Source organism: Lutra lutra, chromosome 16 (genome assembly GCF_902655055.1).
Source record: "Lutra lutra chromosome 16, mLutLut1.2, whole genome shotgun sequence".
Classification (NCBI taxonomy): domain Eukaryota; kingdom Metazoa; phylum Chordata; class Mammalia; order Carnivora; family Mustelidae; genus Lutra; species Lutra lutra.
In genome coordinates, this window is record NC_062293.1 from 38,156,652 (window position 1) to 38,176,546 (window position 19,895).

At 51.0% G+C, this 19,895-nt stretch overlaps 1 protein-coding gene and 1 pseudogene across 19 annotated transcripts in view; one reads left to right on the forward strand and one right to left on the reverse strand.

The window, feature by feature from the left end:
- RFFL (ring finger and FYVE like domain containing E3 ubiquitin protein ligase) overlaps window positions 1–18,789 on the forward strand; it is a 66,986-nt gene extending 48,197 nt beyond the window's left edge. For 9 of the 19 annotated variants that reach the window (XM_047706119.1, XM_047706118.1, XM_047706117.1 and 6 more), the window contains exons 2-8: window positions 662–849; window positions 8,066–8,479; window positions 11,358–11,441; window positions 12,410–12,620; window positions 13,012–13,142; window positions 13,835–13,858; window positions 16,156–18,653. In XM_047706119.1, the coding sequence (XP_047562075.1) occupies window positions 670–849; window positions 8,066–8,479; window positions 11,358–11,441; window positions 12,410–12,620; window positions 13,012–13,142; window positions 13,835–13,858; window positions 16,156–16,278 (1,167 nt within the window). In that variant the 5' untranslated portion in view covers window positions 662–669 and the 3' untranslated portion in view covers window positions 16,279–18,653. Of the gene's footprint in view, window positions 1–461; window positions 558–661; window positions 850–8,065; window positions 8,480–11,357; window positions 11,442–12,409; window positions 12,621–13,011; window positions 13,143–13,834; window positions 13,859–16,155 lie in introns of those variants that run through there. The other 10 variants (XM_047706133.1, XM_047706134.1, XM_047706115.1 and 7 more) reach the window with 9 other exon arrangements.
- On the reverse strand, window positions 5,624–5,936 carry LOC125086761 (small nuclear ribonucleoprotein G-like; annotated as a pseudogene).
- Window positions 18,790–19,895: the final 1,106 nt, after the last annotated feature.

Consider the following 19,895-nt stretch of genomic DNA (forward strand, 5'->3'; position numbering starts at 1 on the left):
AAGTACAGGTAAGAGTAGTTTGTGCTGCTGCCTGGAGGAGAGGAAATCAAGGGGAGCAGCATGGTCTAAGAAAAGAACGTTTGGTTTAGGGTCAGAAGACCTGGGTCTTCAGAATCTCAGTTCTCTGTATATTAGCTGTGTGGCCCTGACTTCTCTGAGCCTGGGTGGCCTCATCTATGTGAAGGAAATCGTAATACCCCCTTCACGGTCAGTGTGAATACGGCCTCACACGCGGTGCGCGCGTGCACTCAGTTGATGAAGTTCCATCTCGCCGAACTCTAGGAGTAGGTCCTTGGGCCTGAGTAAAGTGGATTTCAGGCCACTTTTAATTGCTAAGGCAAGTTTTTATTTGAAGTTAGATCTCCGATTAAACCAAAACAGGGATCAGCTGCCTTTTAGAGGTAGTGCGCCAACTTGGCAGCCCGTGTTGTCCTGGTGGAGCAGGTGTCTGTGCTCTCCTCCCAGGAATGGTGGCAATTGTGGTGAAGCTGGAGGTGGCAAGAAATCTGTGGCCCCTGAAAACATGTCCTCACCTCGACTCCCGACTTGGGCAGCAGGTGTGGATTGAGTATCCCAGCTCCCGTGTGCACTCTGGAAGTGGGAGAGTGGAGCGAAGGTGTATCTTAACCCTGACTTTTCTCCCCTTCCTCCCTCGCACCAGATTTTATCATGTGGGCAACCTGCTGCAACTGGTTCTGCTTGGATGGACAGCCTGAGGAGGCCCCACCGGCGCAGGGAGCCAGGACGCAGGCCTACTCCAACCCTGGGTACAGCTCCTTCCCTTCCCCAACGGGCTCGGAACCAGGCTGCAAGGCCTGTGGGGCCCACTTCGCAAACATGGCCAGGAAGGTGAGTGTTGACTTCTTGGCCTTCTTGGCAAGCTTGCTTCAACCTAGGCCCTTGGGCAAGCCTACTGACCCCTCTGTAATGCTTGCCACCTTGCCTTGGCCCATGCGGTGCCGGTAGGTAACCCACACCTGATCCTATCACGAAAGTGTTAAAGGAACGCTAGTCAAAAGCAAAGCGTCTTAGCATCGATCTAGAGCCAGACAGGCCTGAATTCAGACCTTAGCTCCGCTGCTTACTAGCTGTTATGACCTAACCTTGCTGGAGATTCTTTCTCCCCATCTCTAAAATGGGGGTGCAGCAGTCACGCCCATCTCACAGGCTCGTGAGAAGAGCATGAGCTGGGCTACCAGCGCAGCCGGCTGTGGGGTCACTCCCTTCATTGGCTGTCGTCATGAACGCCTCACTGCAGATTAACTTGTTCTGTGCATCCCACGCAGTGCTGGGGACACCTCAGGTACAGCAGGACCCCAGCGGGACAGAGACTGGGGCTCCTTTACTATAGCAATTTTGTGGGAAATGCTCGATAGCTGTGTTTCCAGATTGGCAAGCCGTGGGGGATGTCACTGGCTGGGTAATGGGGTGTGGGTGTGGGCCGTCCCGGCACCAGTGCCCAGAGGCAGCACTTTCTCCAAGGTCAAGCACGACTGGGGCTGAGGGTGAACCCCGATCTGGGAGTTCCCGCATTCTGTATTCTTCTGCAGAACAGAGAGGTCTGCAGTCCTAGATGGGAGGTTAAGATGGCGATGATGGGAAATGTGAGAAGAAAGACTACTTTTTAAGCCATGTGCTATATGCCAGGGACTGTTGTGTGCAATTTAGATCTTTTGGTTTCACTTAAGCCTCACAATAACTCTATGATAGACGTTTTAGGATCCCTGAACGCCCACTGTACATATGAGACACTGAGGTTTCAAGTGTAGCAAAGAAGGAAACTGTCTTTGTCAAGTTCCTGATAAATGGCACACAAGATCAAAAAACAACTCCTTTTCTGGCTACGTAGGTATTCGCCCAGGATCCCATGGCTGTTAAATGACACAGCTAGGACTCAAACTCAGCTCTCTGAACTCTCCAGCTGTCTCGCAGAAGACATTCAGCACGTCTGAATTCCTGCAGCGCTCACCACCCCCCCTTTTGTACCCACAAGGTGGAGGAGGATGGGCATTTTGCCCGTGCCTCTCTGTAGTGCAGTGAGGGTGGGCACGTAGCTGGGCTTTGTCGCTATGTGCTTGGCTGCCCTGGTCACCATGAGGATACAACCAGAGAGGCCACTGCGGGCAGCAGGGGGCTGTGGTTCGGCCGGCTGCCGTGCCACTCCCATTACACTGAGACTGGAAGGTTGAGTCCATAGATGGAGGCCAAAGCAGGGACTAGTGGGAGCTCAGTACCTCATGGCCTCAGTTTTCTCAGGGATGAAGATGGGGGGATGGCTTTGAGATCTGAGAGGAGATGGGAGAGGCCCGGGGGCTACTTACCACATGCCTGGCACAGAACTTGGCGTTTCAGATGTCTCCTCCCTTTGAACCCTTAGTGAAATATATACTATTATTTTTTCCTGTTTTATAGATGAAGAAATCGTTCTCTTATTTAAGATAGTCATTTCAAGGACTCCTCAGGTGCATCTGGATTCTGTCGGGTAGTCAAAGATCTTGCTGTTTTCATTGTTTTACACTGAGAAATGCTAGGAACAACTGCTGGAAGAAGTGGCAAACTAACTGGCATGAAAGGAATAGGAAAGGCCTTTGTTTAAATGAGGCAGCATGAATTTGCTGTAGGTTTGAACCTTTTTTTAAAAATACCATTTATACTCTTTGGAGTGGGGAACAGAGAAGGAGTGAAGAGGACAGTGAGGCCGGCATGTTGAGCATGTTGAAAAGCATGTTGGGGCGCCTGGGTGGCTCAGTCGGTTCAGTGTCTGCCTTCGGTTCAGTGTATGTCTTCGGCTCAGGTCATGAATTCAGGGTCCTGGGATCGAGCCCCACATTCGGCTCTCCGCTCAGTGGGGAGCCTGCTTCCCCCTTTCTCTGCCTGCTGCTCCCCCTGCTTGTGCCTCTCTATCACAAGGAAGGAAGGAAGGAAAGAGAAAGAAGGAAAGAAAGAAAATAAAAGAAAGAAAGAAAAGTATGTTGAGAGAACCAAGGGAGTTCTTGACATTTCTCAGCCAGGAGAGAGAATGAATGAGCAAGGAAACTGCCCCCAGAGAAGAGAGTGGGGGGTGGGTAAACGTGGGGAGATGCTCTGTTGTTCTGTAGAGTGCCTATTACCACCTGACATAAATGTTTGCAGACTGCCTATCTTTTTAGATGGTACAGAGAACAGGGGTTTTGTTGATTCTGTTCACAGTTTTCTCCCCAGTGTCTAGAAGAGCAGTGACTGACACATAGTAGACAATACAGTTTTATAGATAAACGATGGGGCACCTGGGTGGCTCAGTTTAAGTGTCTGACTCTCCATTTTGGCTCCGGTCATGATCTTAGGGTATTGAGATGGACCCGAGGTGGGCTCCATGCTGGGTACAGAGCCTGCTTGAGCTTCTCTCTCCCTCTCCCCCCACTTAAATAAAAATAAGTGAAGGAAGGAAGGAATGGGCAGTTGAGAACAATTTGCAAAAGAGGAAGTAAGCTGGAGAGTTTCTATTTTCATGACATTGTGGTTGATAATTCCATGCTGAAGATTTCAGTGCGGGCCCGATTCCATAGCACCAGCAATGTGCTCGCAGCTAGACAGTTACACAGCTTTGTGGAGACGGAGTTGGATCGGCCTTTCCCTCCGGGAGCTCCCTGGTTAGGTAAGGAGGCCCACATTTACAAAGATCTAATAGCAGCTACATAAATTAAATGCTGGGGAATCAGACATAGCTGGCCTTAGATAACTCTAGCTGGAAGAAGGAACCTTTATTGATCTGTAAAGCAGTGGCTGAAGTGAAGACACCAGATGTGGGGCAAGTGCAAGGTGTATTCGGGAACTGTGAATTGCCTGTTTGGCCAAGTGCAGGATGGGGGGGTGGGGGTTGGGTTGGGACGGAACAAGGTGGGATCAGGTGGCGGAGGCCAGGACTGCTGTGGTAAGGAGCCTGTAGTCACCAATGAGGAAGCTCGAGAAAGATTTTGAACAAAGGAACTAAAGAGATAAGGAGAAAGCCTCTGTAGCAAAAAGAGCTTTTGGGGTGTGGGAAAAAGAGAAAAGTTCTAATTTGAATGGTAAAAGATGGTTATTGGCATGATAGTTTCTTGACACGGAAATATGAATTAATTTTGTTTATTTCACAATGAATTTTGTGAATATGAAGGATGTTTTTCCCTATGAGAATTTTTCCTTTGTAATTTTATGCTGAAGTCAATCAGCAATTCTTATCTTTGGGGTTTGGCAAATAACTGCAGGCTTTTAACATGTGTTTTCTGGAAGTGGTTGAATGGAAATGATTACATGGATCCCACTGTCCTTTCTCCATTGTGGTCAGTATTTTCTGAGTGCTCGTTGAGTACAAAGCACAGATAGCATTAAGGACTGTCTGGAGAGAACAGAAGGAGGAGGTACCTGCTGCCTTCCTAGCATTTTTAGTCTTAGAGGGGAATGACCCACTGGGATTTTTGCCCTAAGCCAAATACCCCATCTGTATTGGTAAGACTCCCCCCACCTCCCCTGCAGTTCTGCAGCCGCCCTGACAGTTTTGGAGGAGGGCGGGGTGTCCAGCCTCTTTAGTTGGACCAGTTGGTGGAGGGAGAGGAGGAGGTGGTGCTGAGAAATATGGGACCGGTCTTGAAACTACCCCCCCCCAGGGGAAAGAAAGAGGGGGGAGGGAGAAGGAGCAGCACTGGCAAAAGCTCAGGAGACAAAGGGGGAAAAGGAATCAAAGGTGATCGTGTTACCTTTTTTGGTGAGTGCTCACCTTATGCTAAGGGTTTAGACACATTGTGTCCCATAATACTTTCAGGGGTCCTGAGAGGTGGGTTGGCCATCCGACGTGACCAGGGAGAAATTGGAGGCCCCGGGAGGTGCTCTGTTTTGCAGGAGTTCCCTTAGCTCAGAAGGGGCTGGCCAGCAACGATTCCTAACTGCCACTCCTCACACTGGCCCTCTCCTCCCTGGGCTGCAGGAAGGCGGGCCTAGAGGGAGGCTGGTGAGGAGCCCCCAGCCGGCCTGCCCTGGGGAATTTGTGTGGGGTGGGGGTAGGAATGAGGGAAGGGCAGGGGAGCAAAGGAGAGCCTGCCCAGGGGCATCCCTGGAGGTGCGGGTGTTTGCTGCTGGAGGGTTGTCTGTCCTCTTGGTGCATTTGCAGGCCTGTCTGTAGGCCTGTCGGCTCTGCCACTTCATCTTTCAGGCTACCAGCTTCCTCAGTTGTGTGCACAGTTTGCTCCAGTTTAGACAGATGCCTTTCCTTCGCTCATTCTGCCCACATGTGTTGACATCTGGCTTCTCCTTTATCCTGTCCTGCCTCCGCACACTGGGATTTCAGCCTGGAGCGCAGTCCTAGTCCTTGAGCGCGTGGTGCAGATGCCGGCTGACTCCAGAGGCCCCGGTGAGCTGGGGTGAGCTGGAGATGCTGAGAAGCTGGGTTGCCACCTCTCCGTTCTGGTCCTGCCTCCAGTGAGCTGTCCACGTTTGAAGGAAGACTAGAGAGTTGTTCAGATCTGGCTGATTGAGCAACGCAGCCTTTTTTTTTTTTTTTTTTTTTTTTTTTTTTTGACTATTATAAAAGTTTATTTAACAAAAAAATTTCAATATGAGAATGCACACGACCTGAATTTTATATTGTAGGGAGACAGGTACTATGGAGAGGGGACATGTGGAAGCAGTTGATTCTTCTGATGAACACAGCCGTTGTTTATGCTCGTTCCACGGCTTCTAACGTGATCATACTATTTCCTCATACTACCACCATCCCAATATTGTTGCCATCTCCACACATTCGTCTATCACAAGATTCATAAACGGATCGAAGCCCCACAATATTCCTTGGACATGTCTGCCAACATTTAATTTCAATGATAATTTCTTGCCCATAAATATTTTCACTCGGGAGAGTGAGCTTTTTGCTCATGGTGTCTACTTGGTGAGCTCAAAGATGCCTCCAAACGGAATTTGTGGCATCCCTCACCAACTCAGGGCTTTCTCATTGTGTCAGGCTAGGTATTGTCAGACTGCATGGACTTAAGTCCTTTTCCAGGACAGGCCCTACAGCATCTGACACTGAAGGCTCTTCAGTGCACTCTGTCATCCTGAACGCATTTCCTTTCCCAATAGAAAAGCTTTAGATAGAAATGAACCCCCAAGACCTCAAAACGTCCATTTTCCACCTGAGTGGCCCCAGGTCCCAGAGCCGCTACGATGCTCGTGCCCCATGCGTCCTTTTAAGTCGGCCCCTGAACATTTTATGGTATGGTTGTAACTGCAGAGAGTGAGGGAGCTTGATACATGTCCTCTCGAAATGCTGTTAAGTATTTGTAGTCAGACCTGGGTGGTGAACCTTCTGCCGTTTCCCTCTGACGTGCAGGAAGCTTGCGCAGAGCCAGGCACCGCTGCCTCAGCTGTGCGGACTTCTCCAGCCCCACACTCGAGTCTGATCACGACACTGAGAACCTCAGTCTCCCCGGCATTCTTGTTAGTTTGCATTCAGCTTTCTATAGTTAGAAGAGACGGGGAGAAATAGGTTAACGCTCAAGTCACTGGAGGCTGAAAAGTTCATTTCTTTAAAGGACTAGTGGGTGTGCTCCTGGGACCATCCCAGTGTGCCCAGGAATCACCTCTGCTGTGCGAGTGCGGCCTGCTCTTGGCCAGAGCAGAGCTCAGTCCCATGTCACTGTGCTGGCTCAGCCCGGGGCGCGAGACGCTGAGGATTTGCTTCCTGTGAGTTGAGCGAGCTTTCGTGTGATGTGGTGTCTGCTCTTGTGGTACAGCCTGCCTCCTGCGTGCTCTTGTTGTGTGGCTAAGACACTGCTTGCACAAAGGAGAGCTCCCTCGTCGTGTCCAGAGGCTCCCCTCTTTTCTCCCAGTCCCCCCGCCTTAGCTGTCTGAGTATTTGTCTTGGATATGCTCTCATGTGCCACTGGATTCCCAGCACTCCCAGTGGGCCTTCCTGGGGTGGGGAGCCTGGGCGCTGCCTCTATGGATGGGACTCTGGGTGGGGACCTTGGGCTGGGTCCTGCTGTCCGTCGGCTTGGACGGGGCTGAGTCAGGCAGCATGGCCTGGTGGAAAGAACCTGACTGCGGGCATTCCACAGGGACAGGCTTTGAGTGTGAACCCCAGCTCTGCTGTTTCCTGCCCGCCCTTGAGTGCGATGCTTCATCTCTCTAGGCTGCGTTTGCTGTGTCTGTGCAACAGGGAGGCACATTACTAATTATTAGTGATGGTGTACATTAATACATGATACAGTGATAGAGTAATACTTTGGGGTTGCTTTGAAAGTTAAATGACAAGCTCTAGCAAAGAGTAGCCTCTCAATAAATTTAATCAACAATATTAATAATAACCACCACTGTACTTACGCATTTGCTTTCTTTTCTCAGCAATAAAGTAGAAAGAATCATAGTTCAGGATTTGAATACTGGCTCTCCAAATCCCTAGCAATAATAATGAAAAGAGTTAATACTTTACTGAAGAAATCATGTGTCACATATGCTAAATGCATGGCCTCTTAACTGTATGGCATTCCTGAAGCAGGTACTGTCATCACCCCCATCTTACAGATAAGGAAACCAAGGGCCAGAGAGGCTAAGTTAACACCTAAGGTGATACCGTTAAAGGAAAGGAAGGAGGGGCGCCTGGGTGGCTCAGTGGGTTAAAGTGTCTGCCTTCAGCTCAGGTCATGATCTCAGGGTCCTGGGATCGAACCCTGTACCGGGCTCTCTGCTCAGCGGGGAGCCTGCTCCCCCCTCTTTCTCTGCCTGCCTCTCTACCTACTTGTGATCTTTCTCTGTCAAATAAAAAAAAAAAAAAATTACGTTAAAAAAAAAGGAGGGAGACTAAGTGAAAATATGGGCTTTTTAGATTCTAAAGCTGGTAGTCATAGTTAATAGCTTCTGTTACTCGGCAAGGAAAGAGTAAGTGTCAGTGGAGCTGGACCTGAAGCCGAGGCAGGCTGCACCCTGACACACAGGAGGTAGCTTCGTATCGGCAGGAGTGATCGGGGGAGTCTTGCCAGGCACAGCAGCCCTGAGCCCCACTCCTGCTCTGACTTGTTCTCAGTCTGACATGGTTTCCTCTGCCTCTTGGTCTAAGCAGCAGACCTGCCTCGACTGCAAGAAAAATTTCTGCATGACCTGTTCTACCCAAGTGGGGAACGGACCCCGCCTCTGCCTCCTCTGCCAGCGAGTCCGAGCCACTGCCTTTCAGCGGGAGGAGCTCATGAAGATGAAGGTGAAGGACCTGAGGGACTATCTCAGCCTCCATGACGTCTCCACCGAAATGTGCCGGGAGAAAGAGGAGCTGGTGCTCCTGGTGCTTGGCCAGCAGCCTGTAATCTCTCAGGAGGGCAGGACTCGCGCCCCCACCCTGTCCCCGGACTTCCCCGAGCACCAGGCCTTCCGGACGCAGCCTCGGGCCAGCACAGTACCTCCTACCTCGGCGAGACTCCCCTCTTCGCCCGCACAAGCCACCTCTGTGTCCCCCGCCCAGGCTCAGGAAAGCCAGCAGGTACGCCCGGGTTGCAGGGCCTGCCCGTCCCCACCGCTGTGCTGGCTCAGTTGGCTCCCCTGCCTGCATTTGGAGGGTGGGGGAAGCGTCTTGATTATGTGAGGCCCTTCTGCCTCCTGATGCAGGAATGTCTTCTGGGCCTGTTTGGGTTTTTTTCCAGAGATGATCATGCACGGTACCAGGTATTTTTGTGGTTTCTGTATGTTTTTGATACGAACCTATCCCAGCTAGTCATTTTTTTAAACTCACCATTCCAGTAATATTTTGAGAAAACTCACGTCAACTCTCCAGATTTGTTCTGTTCAGGCTGGCCTCCTGCTTACCTTTGCTGTGGTCCTCTGTAACGGACACAGGGCACAGAGGGAAGGAAGGGAGAGCAGGGGGCATGGCTTCTGTGGCCAGTCGCTGCTTGGGTCAGGTCATGGTTGGCATGACGTTGAACGGTAATTGCCTGGTCATCGTCCCAGGGGCCTCAGGAATGGTCAGCGAAGAGCAGCCCATTCGCTGAACTGCGAGCCCGGCATGGGGTGTGTGGAATGGTGGGCGCCATCAGAAGGGCCCTGTGAGAGGGGCGCTAGACGCGCAAACCAGCTTTCGGGTTTGAGAGAGACCGAGAGACATACGCAGTGTGTGAGGACTGATGGCGTCCTGCAGTCAGACTTCAGTGCCTCAGTGACCCTCCAGCGTATACGGCTTGGGCTGTGGCCGGGGCATTCGGACCTTGGGGATCTGGTTTCCACATCCAGTCTGTTGCTGTTTGGTGGCCTTGGGGCCAACTTTGAGCCTTCAGCACTGAAACAGGGTCAGTAGCCCCAGGGCACTTTGGCTCCTGCCAGGCCCTCAGGAGGGCAGGCCTGTGGGGCAGCAGGTCTGAAAAGCTGTGAGCTCCTTCCAGCTGGCACTGCCCTACCTAGTGTTGTCCACTCCCCTGCACACCATGGCTGGCTGCTGCCTCTGGCTTATGACCCCTCCCTTGTCAGGACTGGGCCCCGGATTCAGCTCTGGTGGGCGCAGAGGCATAAAAGGCCAGGGTGATGCGTCCTTCACTTGTGGGGACTTGTCAGCTCCCTGGGCACCTGTGCTGTGCTCTCTCCCAGCCCCAGATGAACTCTTCCTGATGCTTGGCTCTGTCTGCCTCCTGTGCAGCATCCCCACCTCAGCGCGGTGGAGCGCTCCTCTCTGCTTTTGGGGAGCCCAAGGAGTAACTTGAGGAAATTTGTTTTTCCCTAAAGAACCTTCCGGTGGATTTTTCAATGAAAGCAGTGGGTTTGAAACTTACTGTTGCTCACCAGAAATTCCAGACTGCACCCACAGGTCCCATGCATGCGCCAGATCTCATCGGGTCCTTCCATGGTACTTTCAGAGGGCCTTGGTGTCCGCTCGCATCCATGCTGGTGAGATCTGCATTTGTCAAGCCAGGAGAACAGGCGTGGGGAGGTCAAGTGGCTTGCGCAGGCTACCTGCACCTAGGATGCACATCTGCCCGGGTCGCCTGGTGTCCGGCAGTGGTTGCTAGGGAAGGAGGTGGGTGGAATAAGCAAAATTTTGGGCAGATAAAATTTGAGGGATTTTAATTTAGCCAGTGGGCGAACTGAAGAGACAAGAGCATGCTTTGTAGTGGGAGATCCGATTTCCCCTTCCTGGGAAGAAAAGGACTTAAAGAAGCCATCTACTTAGGAACAGGTTAGACTTGCAGAGACTTTGTACTCCAGGGCGACACCTGGGGGACTGGTGGGTGCCTCGTCTCGATAAAGCTAAGGGGAAACTAGAGGTGTTGACGAAGACACTTTTGGATGCACCCCCATACATGTATGCTCTGTGTGCTCTTCTCACCACTTGGCATTGTGGATGATGGTGGGGATTTCTGCTTCCATTTCCTTTGTAATTATTTGCCTCTTCTTGACCGACTCTGTGTTAGGCATCCTAATATGGGCTGAGTGATTGGGGCCACAGATGACTGGCTTCCTGACTGTTCCCTTATTGGTGTTCCGAGAGTCTAGAGAAAAGGCCTGTGAGCTCAGACACGTCTTTGCTGCAGGCTCACACCAGGCCCTTTACCTGGAGGGTAAAGAAGAGATGAAAGGGTCTAGTGAAGGGGTTTATGGCTTAAATGGTAATGGGATGAGGAGGCTCACAGCTTGAACTACTATTTGGCAAAACCTTTTGAGAAGGTAAAATTCTAAACTCCTTAAGTGTAAGAGGTCTATGTCTTTATAGTTTTAGGCTAATAGATTCTTATGTGCATTAAAATAATTTTTAATCAGGTTTCAAGATAGTTCTTAGTAACAGTGTGCACTGCTGATTGGAGCCATTTCTAGAATGTGAGAGCAATGACTGGATGCAGGAGAGGGAGCAGAGTGGTGAGGGTCTGAGAACTGTCTCAGGGAAGCCAGGGAGATGTAGCATGGAGTCAGGAAGACACGGTATGGACACTCTAAGAAAATAGTGGACATTACTGATAGGGGTAGAGCCCAGGACGGTGAGTGGGAGTTACAGGAAGGGCGGTCTGGGCTCAATGTCCAGGAGAAACCGGATGGCAGTTCGAGAGCAGTCCCGAAGTGGCATCATATGTGCTCTTCCTCTCGTTCCCGACTGTTCGAGCTGAGACCACATGGACCGTGACTGGCTGCTCATGCCATTCTGGTGGGGAGCACAGTTAGTGACCTTCTTGTTTTAGAATTGAAATCTGTTTGTGCTGTGTCTCTGCCCAACAAAGTCAGTATTAAGGAACAGGCTTCTGTAATGCTGTTGTTCGAGACACCAGATTCCTGGGGAGATGGGAACATGTTTGGATGTGGAATGAGCTGGGCAGAGGCCCACACTGTGTGAATCTCTGGGGCATCTCTGTGCATGTGATGGCACCTTTCTCTTCCCACAGGCCAATGGCCATGTGTCTCAGGACCAAGAGGAACCTGTCTACCTGGAGAGCACAGCCAGAGCACCTGCTGAGGAGGAGACCCAGGTGGGGCCTCTGCTCCGGTCTGCGCCTTTGCGTTTGCTCTTTCTCTGCTGGTATTAGGCTGTGAATAGGCCCCTTGCAGCAGACTCAGAGGTGGCGAAGAATCAGTGTGGTGACAGTCCTACATTCAGTTCTGCTTTCAGGGGTGGGGCTTAGTGTTAGCTTTCCACAGTAGCCTCTGAAGCTGTCAGTCATTAGGGCAGAGTGGTGAGCTCACAGTGGAGACCAGGGAGCCTCATGGCCCCTTAGTTTCTAGGGTCTTGACTTGCTGTAAGCTGCCACAGGGCAAGCTCCTGGTGCTGCTGTGCAAATCTTGTCCTGCTGCTAGCACACACTAGCCATCGTCAGGGGAAAGAGGTCAGAGAATCAGGAGGAAGGCTGAGTGGGAGTTGGGCCTCAGCTGTGGTAGGGCAGTCAGATGCCGCTGCCAGCGGGCGGCGAAGCCATGGTCGAGGGTGCGTACAAAGGAGTGCTCACCAGGGAAGTCTGCATCTCCCACAGGGAAGCAGAAGTCTGTCCAGGGAGGAGAGGGGAGGCCAGCACCGTGCTCGCTGGCTTCTTGTGCTGCTACGTTCAGTCCTTACAGGACCTAGTGCAACAGGACTGCCAGGTCTCCTGTATGGACGTGCGGATAGGCTGAGGGAGGTGAGCAACTCGCTCCGTAGTGTTTAGCATCAGTCTGAGGAGGAGTCAAAATTAGGGCCATGGGACTCACACTGGTGCCTCTTCTACTCGTCACACCGATCGGTTGGTTGGGGGCTGGCTGTGCCCGAGCCCAGGCCCACAGCTCAGGAAGAGACTGTGGTCTCTTCGGCTCTGCAGAGTGCCGCGCCGGGTTTCTTCCTGCCTCCGCTCCTGCTCTTCTTGACGTCAGTCCCCTCGGACACGGCCTGGGGAATGCTCTGGGGTCCTCGGAGAGAGAGCTGGGGAGGGGGAAGCTGAGCCCACCAATCCCACCGTTGCCATTGCAGTCTGTCGACTCAGAGGACAGCTTCGTCCCGGGCCGGAGGGCCTCCCTGTCTGACCTGACTGACCTGGAGGACATCGAAGGTCTGACCGTGCGGCAGCTGAAAGAGATCCTGGCGCGCAACTTCGTCAACTACAAGGGCTGCTGCGAGAAGTGGGAGCTGATGGAGAGGGTGACGCGGCTGTACAAGGACCAGAAGGGGCTCCAGCACCTGGGTGAGGCGCTGCCAGGCGGCACGGCAGCATCGCCCTGACTAGGTTTCTGTCCTTTTGGCCGAGCAAGCAGTCACCTTCCACCCTGGCACCGGCTAATAGCTGCCATCTGAAGTTGAGTGCTGGGGCCGGGCTAAGCCCCGTAAACATTTATCCAGTCCTCAGAACTGCCTGTGAAATAGGCATTATTAGTTTTGTTTTTTTTTTTTTAAGATTTGAGGGAGAGATAGAATATGAGCATGAGTAGGGGGAGGGGCAGAGGGAAAGGATCTTGAGCAGACTCCTTGCTGAATGTGGAGCCCAACACGGGGCTCATGACCTGAGCTGAAACCAAGAGTGGACGCTTAACTGACTGAGCCACCCCGGCGCCCCTAGAATTACCCTTTTATTGTAGAGCCTGGGTTTGCACTGAAGAGTTCCTGGACTGAATCCGTAGCCTTTCCCACCTCGTGCCACCCCGCCATAACCGCTAGCACTACAGCAATGCTGTTCTCAACAGCTGGGAGACGAGGAAGTGAACCCATGGTACGAGGGAAATACAGATATGCTGCCTCAGCCTGGGTCATTTCCCTATGGTCGTTTCCCAAAGCATTCGACACAGTGTCATTTTCCGGCGATGCCCAGTAAGATGTCTGGGTTTGTGGTTAAATAAGTTTGGGGGGAAAAACTAGGTCTCTATGGTAGATAGTAAAGGCAGAGAAGTTCTACAGAAGAGGAGTGTGTTTAACTTTAATGGTTGAAGTACGATTTCAGGCTCTCCTATCCCACTGGTTCGTCAGAGTTGACGATGTCTGACCAGTCATCTAGTCACGGACTCACTTTTCCCTTTGGGGTTGTCCCCAGGATCTCCAGAGTTGTGAGGTCCTGGGGTAATAGGACATGGCCCCACCTGGGAACTTCATCCCGACTTCTTGGCTGACTGGAACAGACAGTTCCTTTCTCCTTGCCTTTAATGTGGGCTTCAAGTGACAGAGAAGGGTACCGTGCCCATACGGTACTGCCCACTTGTGTTTTTCATGTGAACCAGTGGAGTCCCTTTTTCTAAGAGCAGACCAGACATCAGCACGGGCTGTGCGTGGGCACTCAGCATGCGAGAGGAGGGCAGGCGTCCGGCCGGGCTCTTGGCCAGCCTGGTTCCCAAGCAGGGAAGCAGTCCGACTGCAAAAGTTAGGCTGGTTGGAGACTTTCCTTACCTCTTCTTTCTCTTTCCTTTTCAGTGTGTGGTGCTGAAGACCAAAACGGTACGTAGTTGCTTCTGCTTGGGACCGTGCTTAGGCTCTGAGCTCTTGTGTCTTTCCCTTCTGCCAACCCTGCTTCCTCTTAGAAGTCTAAGAATTCTGAGCATACTGGCATCCACAGAGAGAACTGGGGGAAATGCATGGGGAAGCAGGACTTCTCAGCATCTTTAAAAATTCTCATTCTCGCCTTGCTGGGAAGGGTGAAGAGTGGCAGCAGACCCAGGGGCAGATTGATTTGCAGGTCTTTGGGTTGCCAGAGCTCAGGAGCAAGCATTTGTAAAATATTTAACAAAGTGAGTGGTGGTATGTGTGACCTTCAGTTCATTTTTCATACCTCTGCTGCTATGGCACTCCTTCCCCTATGGTTTTCACTCCATTGTCCTCTGAGGAGAGGGTCTCTGAGCCTTGTTTGTACAGGGCTGGGCGGTGGCTAGAGCTGCTCTGGGGACTGAATAGGAAAGGGATCACTTGTGTGCTCTCTGGGCACAAGGCACATCTACCACCTCAGCTGCTACACCCCCACCTGTGTGCTCGAGACCACCACAGGAGCTTCAGGGACCCCAGGACTCACTGCAGGCATCCAGCTGGGTCTAGGCCTCATTTCTTTTTGTTTTTTTTTGTTTTTTTTTGTTTTTTTTTTTTTTTTTTTTTTGTTTTTTTTTTTTTTTTTGGCCTCATTTCTTTTTGAAAGCTTCAAGGCTGTATCGTTGTGAGCTCTTCCCCCGAGAAAGAATGTCCTCAGAGTAGTGTTGGGGACCTGCAAACCATTTTAAAACTTCCAGAAGACTCCCAAGTTTGTTATTTGGCAAAATGGCCTTTTGCTCAGAATGGGGCAGAGTCTTCCAGCTGATAAATCCCGAAGCCTCCCCTAAGTGCAGACTTTCTGAAGAGTCCAGGAAGTAGGAGAAAATGCCAAGCAGCAGAGGACAGAGAATTCCCCTGTGGAGTGGGACCGGTGACTGGTATAAAACCAGTTCCCTACTTATGGCTCCGTGGTTCAGGCTACCATTTAAAGATTTTACTATTTTTAGACGAGAGAGACAGAGAAAGCGAGCAAAGGCGCACATGCGTGCACACACAGGGCAGAGGGAGGGGCAGAGGGAGAGGGAGAGAATCTCAAGCTGAGTCTGCACTGAGCATGGAGCCCCACCTGGGGCTTCAGGCTACCATTTAAAACATGCTAGGGATGGCTAGGTTTTTGGACATGAAGGTTCTTCTGTGTTTGCACTAAAGTATCATACTTTAGTGGGCCAGACGCTCTGTACCTCCTTGCTCACATAAGCCAGCTGGAAGTTATTGAGAATTTTGTGCACTGGGCAGTTAATACTAATTTGATAGTCCCTGTCCTCAGGTCACTTGCCTAGGAGGCCTGCCTGGATTCAAATCCTGGCTCTGCTTAGTAGCTGTGTGTCCGTGGGCCAGCCACTTAACTCCTTGGCCTCAGTGGCCTCATCTATAAGGTACCTACTTCATAGTTTTCACAAGGATTCAAAAAGAGTTAAATATGCAAAACTCTTAGGACCCTGCCTGGCACAGACTTCCACAAATGTGAGCTATTAGGACTCCCTTGAGAGATGTTCATTTATCAGACATTTTGAGAACACGTACCACATGATTGGCATTTTACAGATTCAAAGAGGAAGATCTGACCTCAGAGCATCTAACAAATGCTAAGTATATAGTTGCAGAAATCAAGCAAATAGGTTGAATTAAGGAGCTCGCAGAGTCGTGGGGGAGCTCAATAGTTAAGACCTTTTAATCCCATGTTGAGAAGCTGGTGTGGGGGGAGCTGGGCTCTTCCGCTAGGCAGCCTCCTCAGAGGAAGCCCTGGGGAAGGCTGGGGGACAGCACACGGAGGGAGCCCCCAGGATCCTTGGCTGTATTCAGTTGGGGATATGTTGACTGAGAAGCCTTGAGATCCTTCAAGAACCATTCACTACAGTTCGATCGTATCACACTTTTTGGAACTAGTTTTTATCTTTTCAGCATGTTCAGCCTCGGGGGATAATGAGTCCCTAAGTGCCACTTACTCACCATATTACAGCCGCAACTCTTTGAAGCTTTGAGGACTTTGCCTTATTTAGCTGTCCTCTTCTGGGTTGTATTTGATTTCTAAGTACTTTATTATCCACATCTGCAGCCTGGCCAGGAGAGGTGGGGCTGGTTCCTGGAGTTCTAGCTGAGGGCAGTGTGTGGATTTGGGGTGTCCTCAGCACACCCTCAGCATGCCCCTTCTCTCTGTCCCCCTGCTGCCCCCTGCACTTACAGTCTCCTCTCCCTGCCGTCCCTCCCCCCGCCAGGTGGAGCAGTGCCGCCCAGCGTGGAGGAGAACCTGTGCAGGATCTGCATGGACTCGCCCATTGACTGTGTCTTGCTGGAGTGCGGTCACATGGTCACCTGCACCAAGTGTGGCAAGCGCATGAATGAGTGTCCCATCTGTCGGCAGTATGTGATCCGAGCCGTGCACGTCTTCAGATCCTGAGGGCTGGCGCCGGCTTCTTCAGTGCCTTACAGGGACAGAGCTGGAAGGGTCTGGGCTCCAGAATGACCAGCTTGCAGAGGGGCAGGCTAACAAGAGAATCTGCAAGCAAAGATGCGGTCACCTCTGGGCATGCCTGTCCCACCTCGGCGGCGCACCTCTTGGCTGGCGGAGCCCGAGGCCGGTGGGAACTGGTACAGATCGCGTGGGCAAGTCCCTGTTCCAGTGATCTTGGGGTAATGATGGTAATTGATGAAGAGAGGATTTTCCAGAACTTGGACCAGATTTTCCTCCCTTCCTCTGTAAACCTAACAGTTTCCCCCTCCCCCCTGTACCCAGGCCATCCCTGAGCCACCTGTGTTCCAGCGGTCAGAGGTCCTGGTAGAAATGGTTCTCTTCCTCCCCAGCACATTTGGGTTTATTTCTGGTCTCTGGCTTTCTGTGCTTTAACCAGCTTTGCTAGTCTCTTGCTACATTGCCTAAAATTTGTTTCTTCAGACCAAAAAGATGTTAGCTTACCAGACCAATAGTGATCCTCCTTAGGACTAAATCTGGACCAGTAAACTTTTTCTCTGGTGAGAAATGAAACACAAATGCTATTGGAAAATTGCAAAGTCATTTAGAGTTGCTTCCTGAAGTGCTGGGATTGGAAGCGAGGAGTCTCCTGACTGAACCTTGGGAGGTAGCAAAGCATCTGCAGGGAAGTTTAAGTCTGTGTATGTGAGATGGCACGGGCATCGAGCTCTGGTGCTCTTAGGGCCTGTGCGCCACCCTTGATTTTAGTTTACGAGAAAAGGGAGTTTTGGGTGGAAACTGCTTAATTTTGACTTCTCCAACACAAAGGAACTGCAAACCACTTTCCCCTGGGAATGAAGTCCCTCTCCCACGGAGGTTTTAAACATGGTCTCACTAAGGCATAGAGACTAAGGCAAAGAGCCTTGCTCTTCTCTAGCCACACTTCTCATGAAGTTCCTGGAGACTGAAACTGAACACCTAAGGGGTATTGGAAGATACTGAATGGGACTGGATTCAACCCTGGGGCAGACAGCTGCAAGTCTTGATTCCCTAGGTTAGCGGGGACTCCCCGCTTCCATTTCCTTCCTTAGCCTACTGATTTGAGGGGAGGTCTAGAAGAAGCATTCTCGAGCCCTCTTAGGGTGGGTCTACCACTGGAAGAGCCAAAGGGCTTAAGTTTGCTGGAGCAGCAAGGCCAAGAACATGTGGTATCAGAAGAGCTGTGTGTGCTGCCGTTCCCCGGGGGTGAACTACACAACCCCTAAGCTCCAGAGGGCCTTAGCAGACCACTTGCTACCCTTTCCCCCTGCTGTGCAGTCAAATTCTCACAGACTGGAAGCAGTCAGGACTTTGGAAAACAGTGGGAAACCTCCAAGGGGACCTGCTTATTGGTACAGACATACTTAGGCCTCCCCCCACCAACCACTATTCCCCTTCAGAAGAACGAAATTATTTCATAAAGCAGTTGTCGGTTGCACACTAGGCCACTTACCTTGACATTACACCCAAGTCCTGGATGATCTGATTCTGGGACAGCCTTTGTAGGAATCGGGGGAATCAAGAGAGAGGTCTGCGATGAGGACCTTTCACTCTTCTGCTGGACAGTACCTACTACCGTTTACAATGCCTGCCAGCTTAGCAGAGGATTCAGCTGCTTCTCGATTCCATTGTAACAGGTGTGTGTGTATATATACACATATATATGCAACTTAGTTACGATCTAGCAATAACTTCAGGGCAGAAGCTGGCTCTCTCCCTACTTAAAACCTGCTTTCACTGCTGAGGCCTTACCTCTCCTACCTCCCACATTCCCTCCTAGACAGAAGTTAAAAATAATATCCTGAAGGTTGGTTAGTAACCTCAGTAAGAATTAGAACTGCTATCATTTGCTCATTTTGGAGAAAGAACTTGCCTTTAAGTCTTTTGATCTCGGTGAAGGTTTCCATTCAGGAAAAAAGATGTCAAACCACCCTGATTTGTTGTTCATCATTATTACACCAAATAAAGGCTGGGAATTCCAAGATCCCATTTCAGTTACTATCCAGTCTAGGTAGAAAACTTGATTTTTATCTCCAAGTGCTCTCCCTTGCCCCTCATGGATCCTTGGTCTCAATTATCATGAAACATCTTAATTCTTCCAATTATTCCATAGCTTTGGCTGTGATCGTTTTGAGACTTGTTTTAAGACTTGGAAGAGCTGACTGGTTCTCAGTACCCTGGAATAGCTGGATCCAAGCTCGTACCCAGAAGCTGTGCAGGAGTCTGTGCACAATATATATTGTATAAATTTGTTGAAATCTTTCAGATGTGAATGTGGTATTTCAAGTGACTTATATTAAGATTCTCTCAGACTTACGTGGGTGTTAAAGCAAACCCAGATGTGTATTTTTTGTTACAGAGCTCTGCTTTATAATTTTATAATAAAATTTCACTGGAGATACCTGTCTGATCTGGTGGGAGGACACCAGAGGTCAAGACTGCGACAGAGCTGAGGGCCCACAGGCTGAGCCCAGGCTCTTCACAGACTGCATTACTTGTGGAGGTGCCTGGGCCAGGTGGCCATGTGGATACTCCTGTTCAACAGATGAAGAAATTAAGTTCAGCAGTGTTTTGACTTGTTCAAGATCTCACAACTAGTATGTGGGAGCTGTCATGGAACAGCCTAGAAGAGGATGGGAGCTATGTAGCGAAAGGACCAGCTTTAGCACTAAGGAAGAAATACCAAGTGAGACCAGACATTGACACTGACCTTGTAGAGATGGGCCTTAGAGATGTGGGTACAAAGGAATCTGAGGAGAGCCAATGTGCTCAGTTAAGTCTTCAGGTAACCCCAGGGATGGAAGCTTCTGGATACAGCTGTACAGTTGGTGTGGCTCAGAGGTTGACCCAGCCCAGCTGTGTGGCACAGGCCTGTGTGGGGAGAGCTAGATTATGTGCAGATCTGCCTTGGGACTTGAGGCGAGAAGAGGAAACAATCTTGCCTGGAGGCAGTAAGGGCTGAGGCTAAGCTGCAGCATTCTGTCCTCTACTGGACACCCAGGACGACCTACTGTCCGCTGTCAACCAGCAGCATGTAAACAAAGGTCCAAAGGTGGACAGGCCTTGAGCACTGTGCTGGGGAGGTTTAAGATGCTGTTGCCTGGCGGGGGCGGGGCACGGAAATACAGAATTGTATAGACAGTATAATCTCGGCAGCAGAGGAGAACACTCCTGAGGAAGACCAGAAGGAAAGAGACCTCGAACACCTTCAACAGGGAATTGGAGAAAGCACCCAACGAGGCCAGAAAGGGCCTCTGGGCCAAGCTCATTACTGAGCTGTTCCCCAGTGGCTGGCAGGGCCCTGGTGCTGCGAGGGTGCATCCTGAGTGTAAGCCACAGGTCAGGGCAGGTGGGACTGGGGCTGGGGCAGTGGGGTCAAAGGGCAGTGGCAGTGTCCTCTGGCAGAATGCCAGGGGGAATGCTTTGTTCTGCTGCCCCATCTGGCAGCTTGGCTTGAGGAGGCTGGAGAGGGGGATGGAAATTTATGTAGGTCAGTGCTCAAAGCAG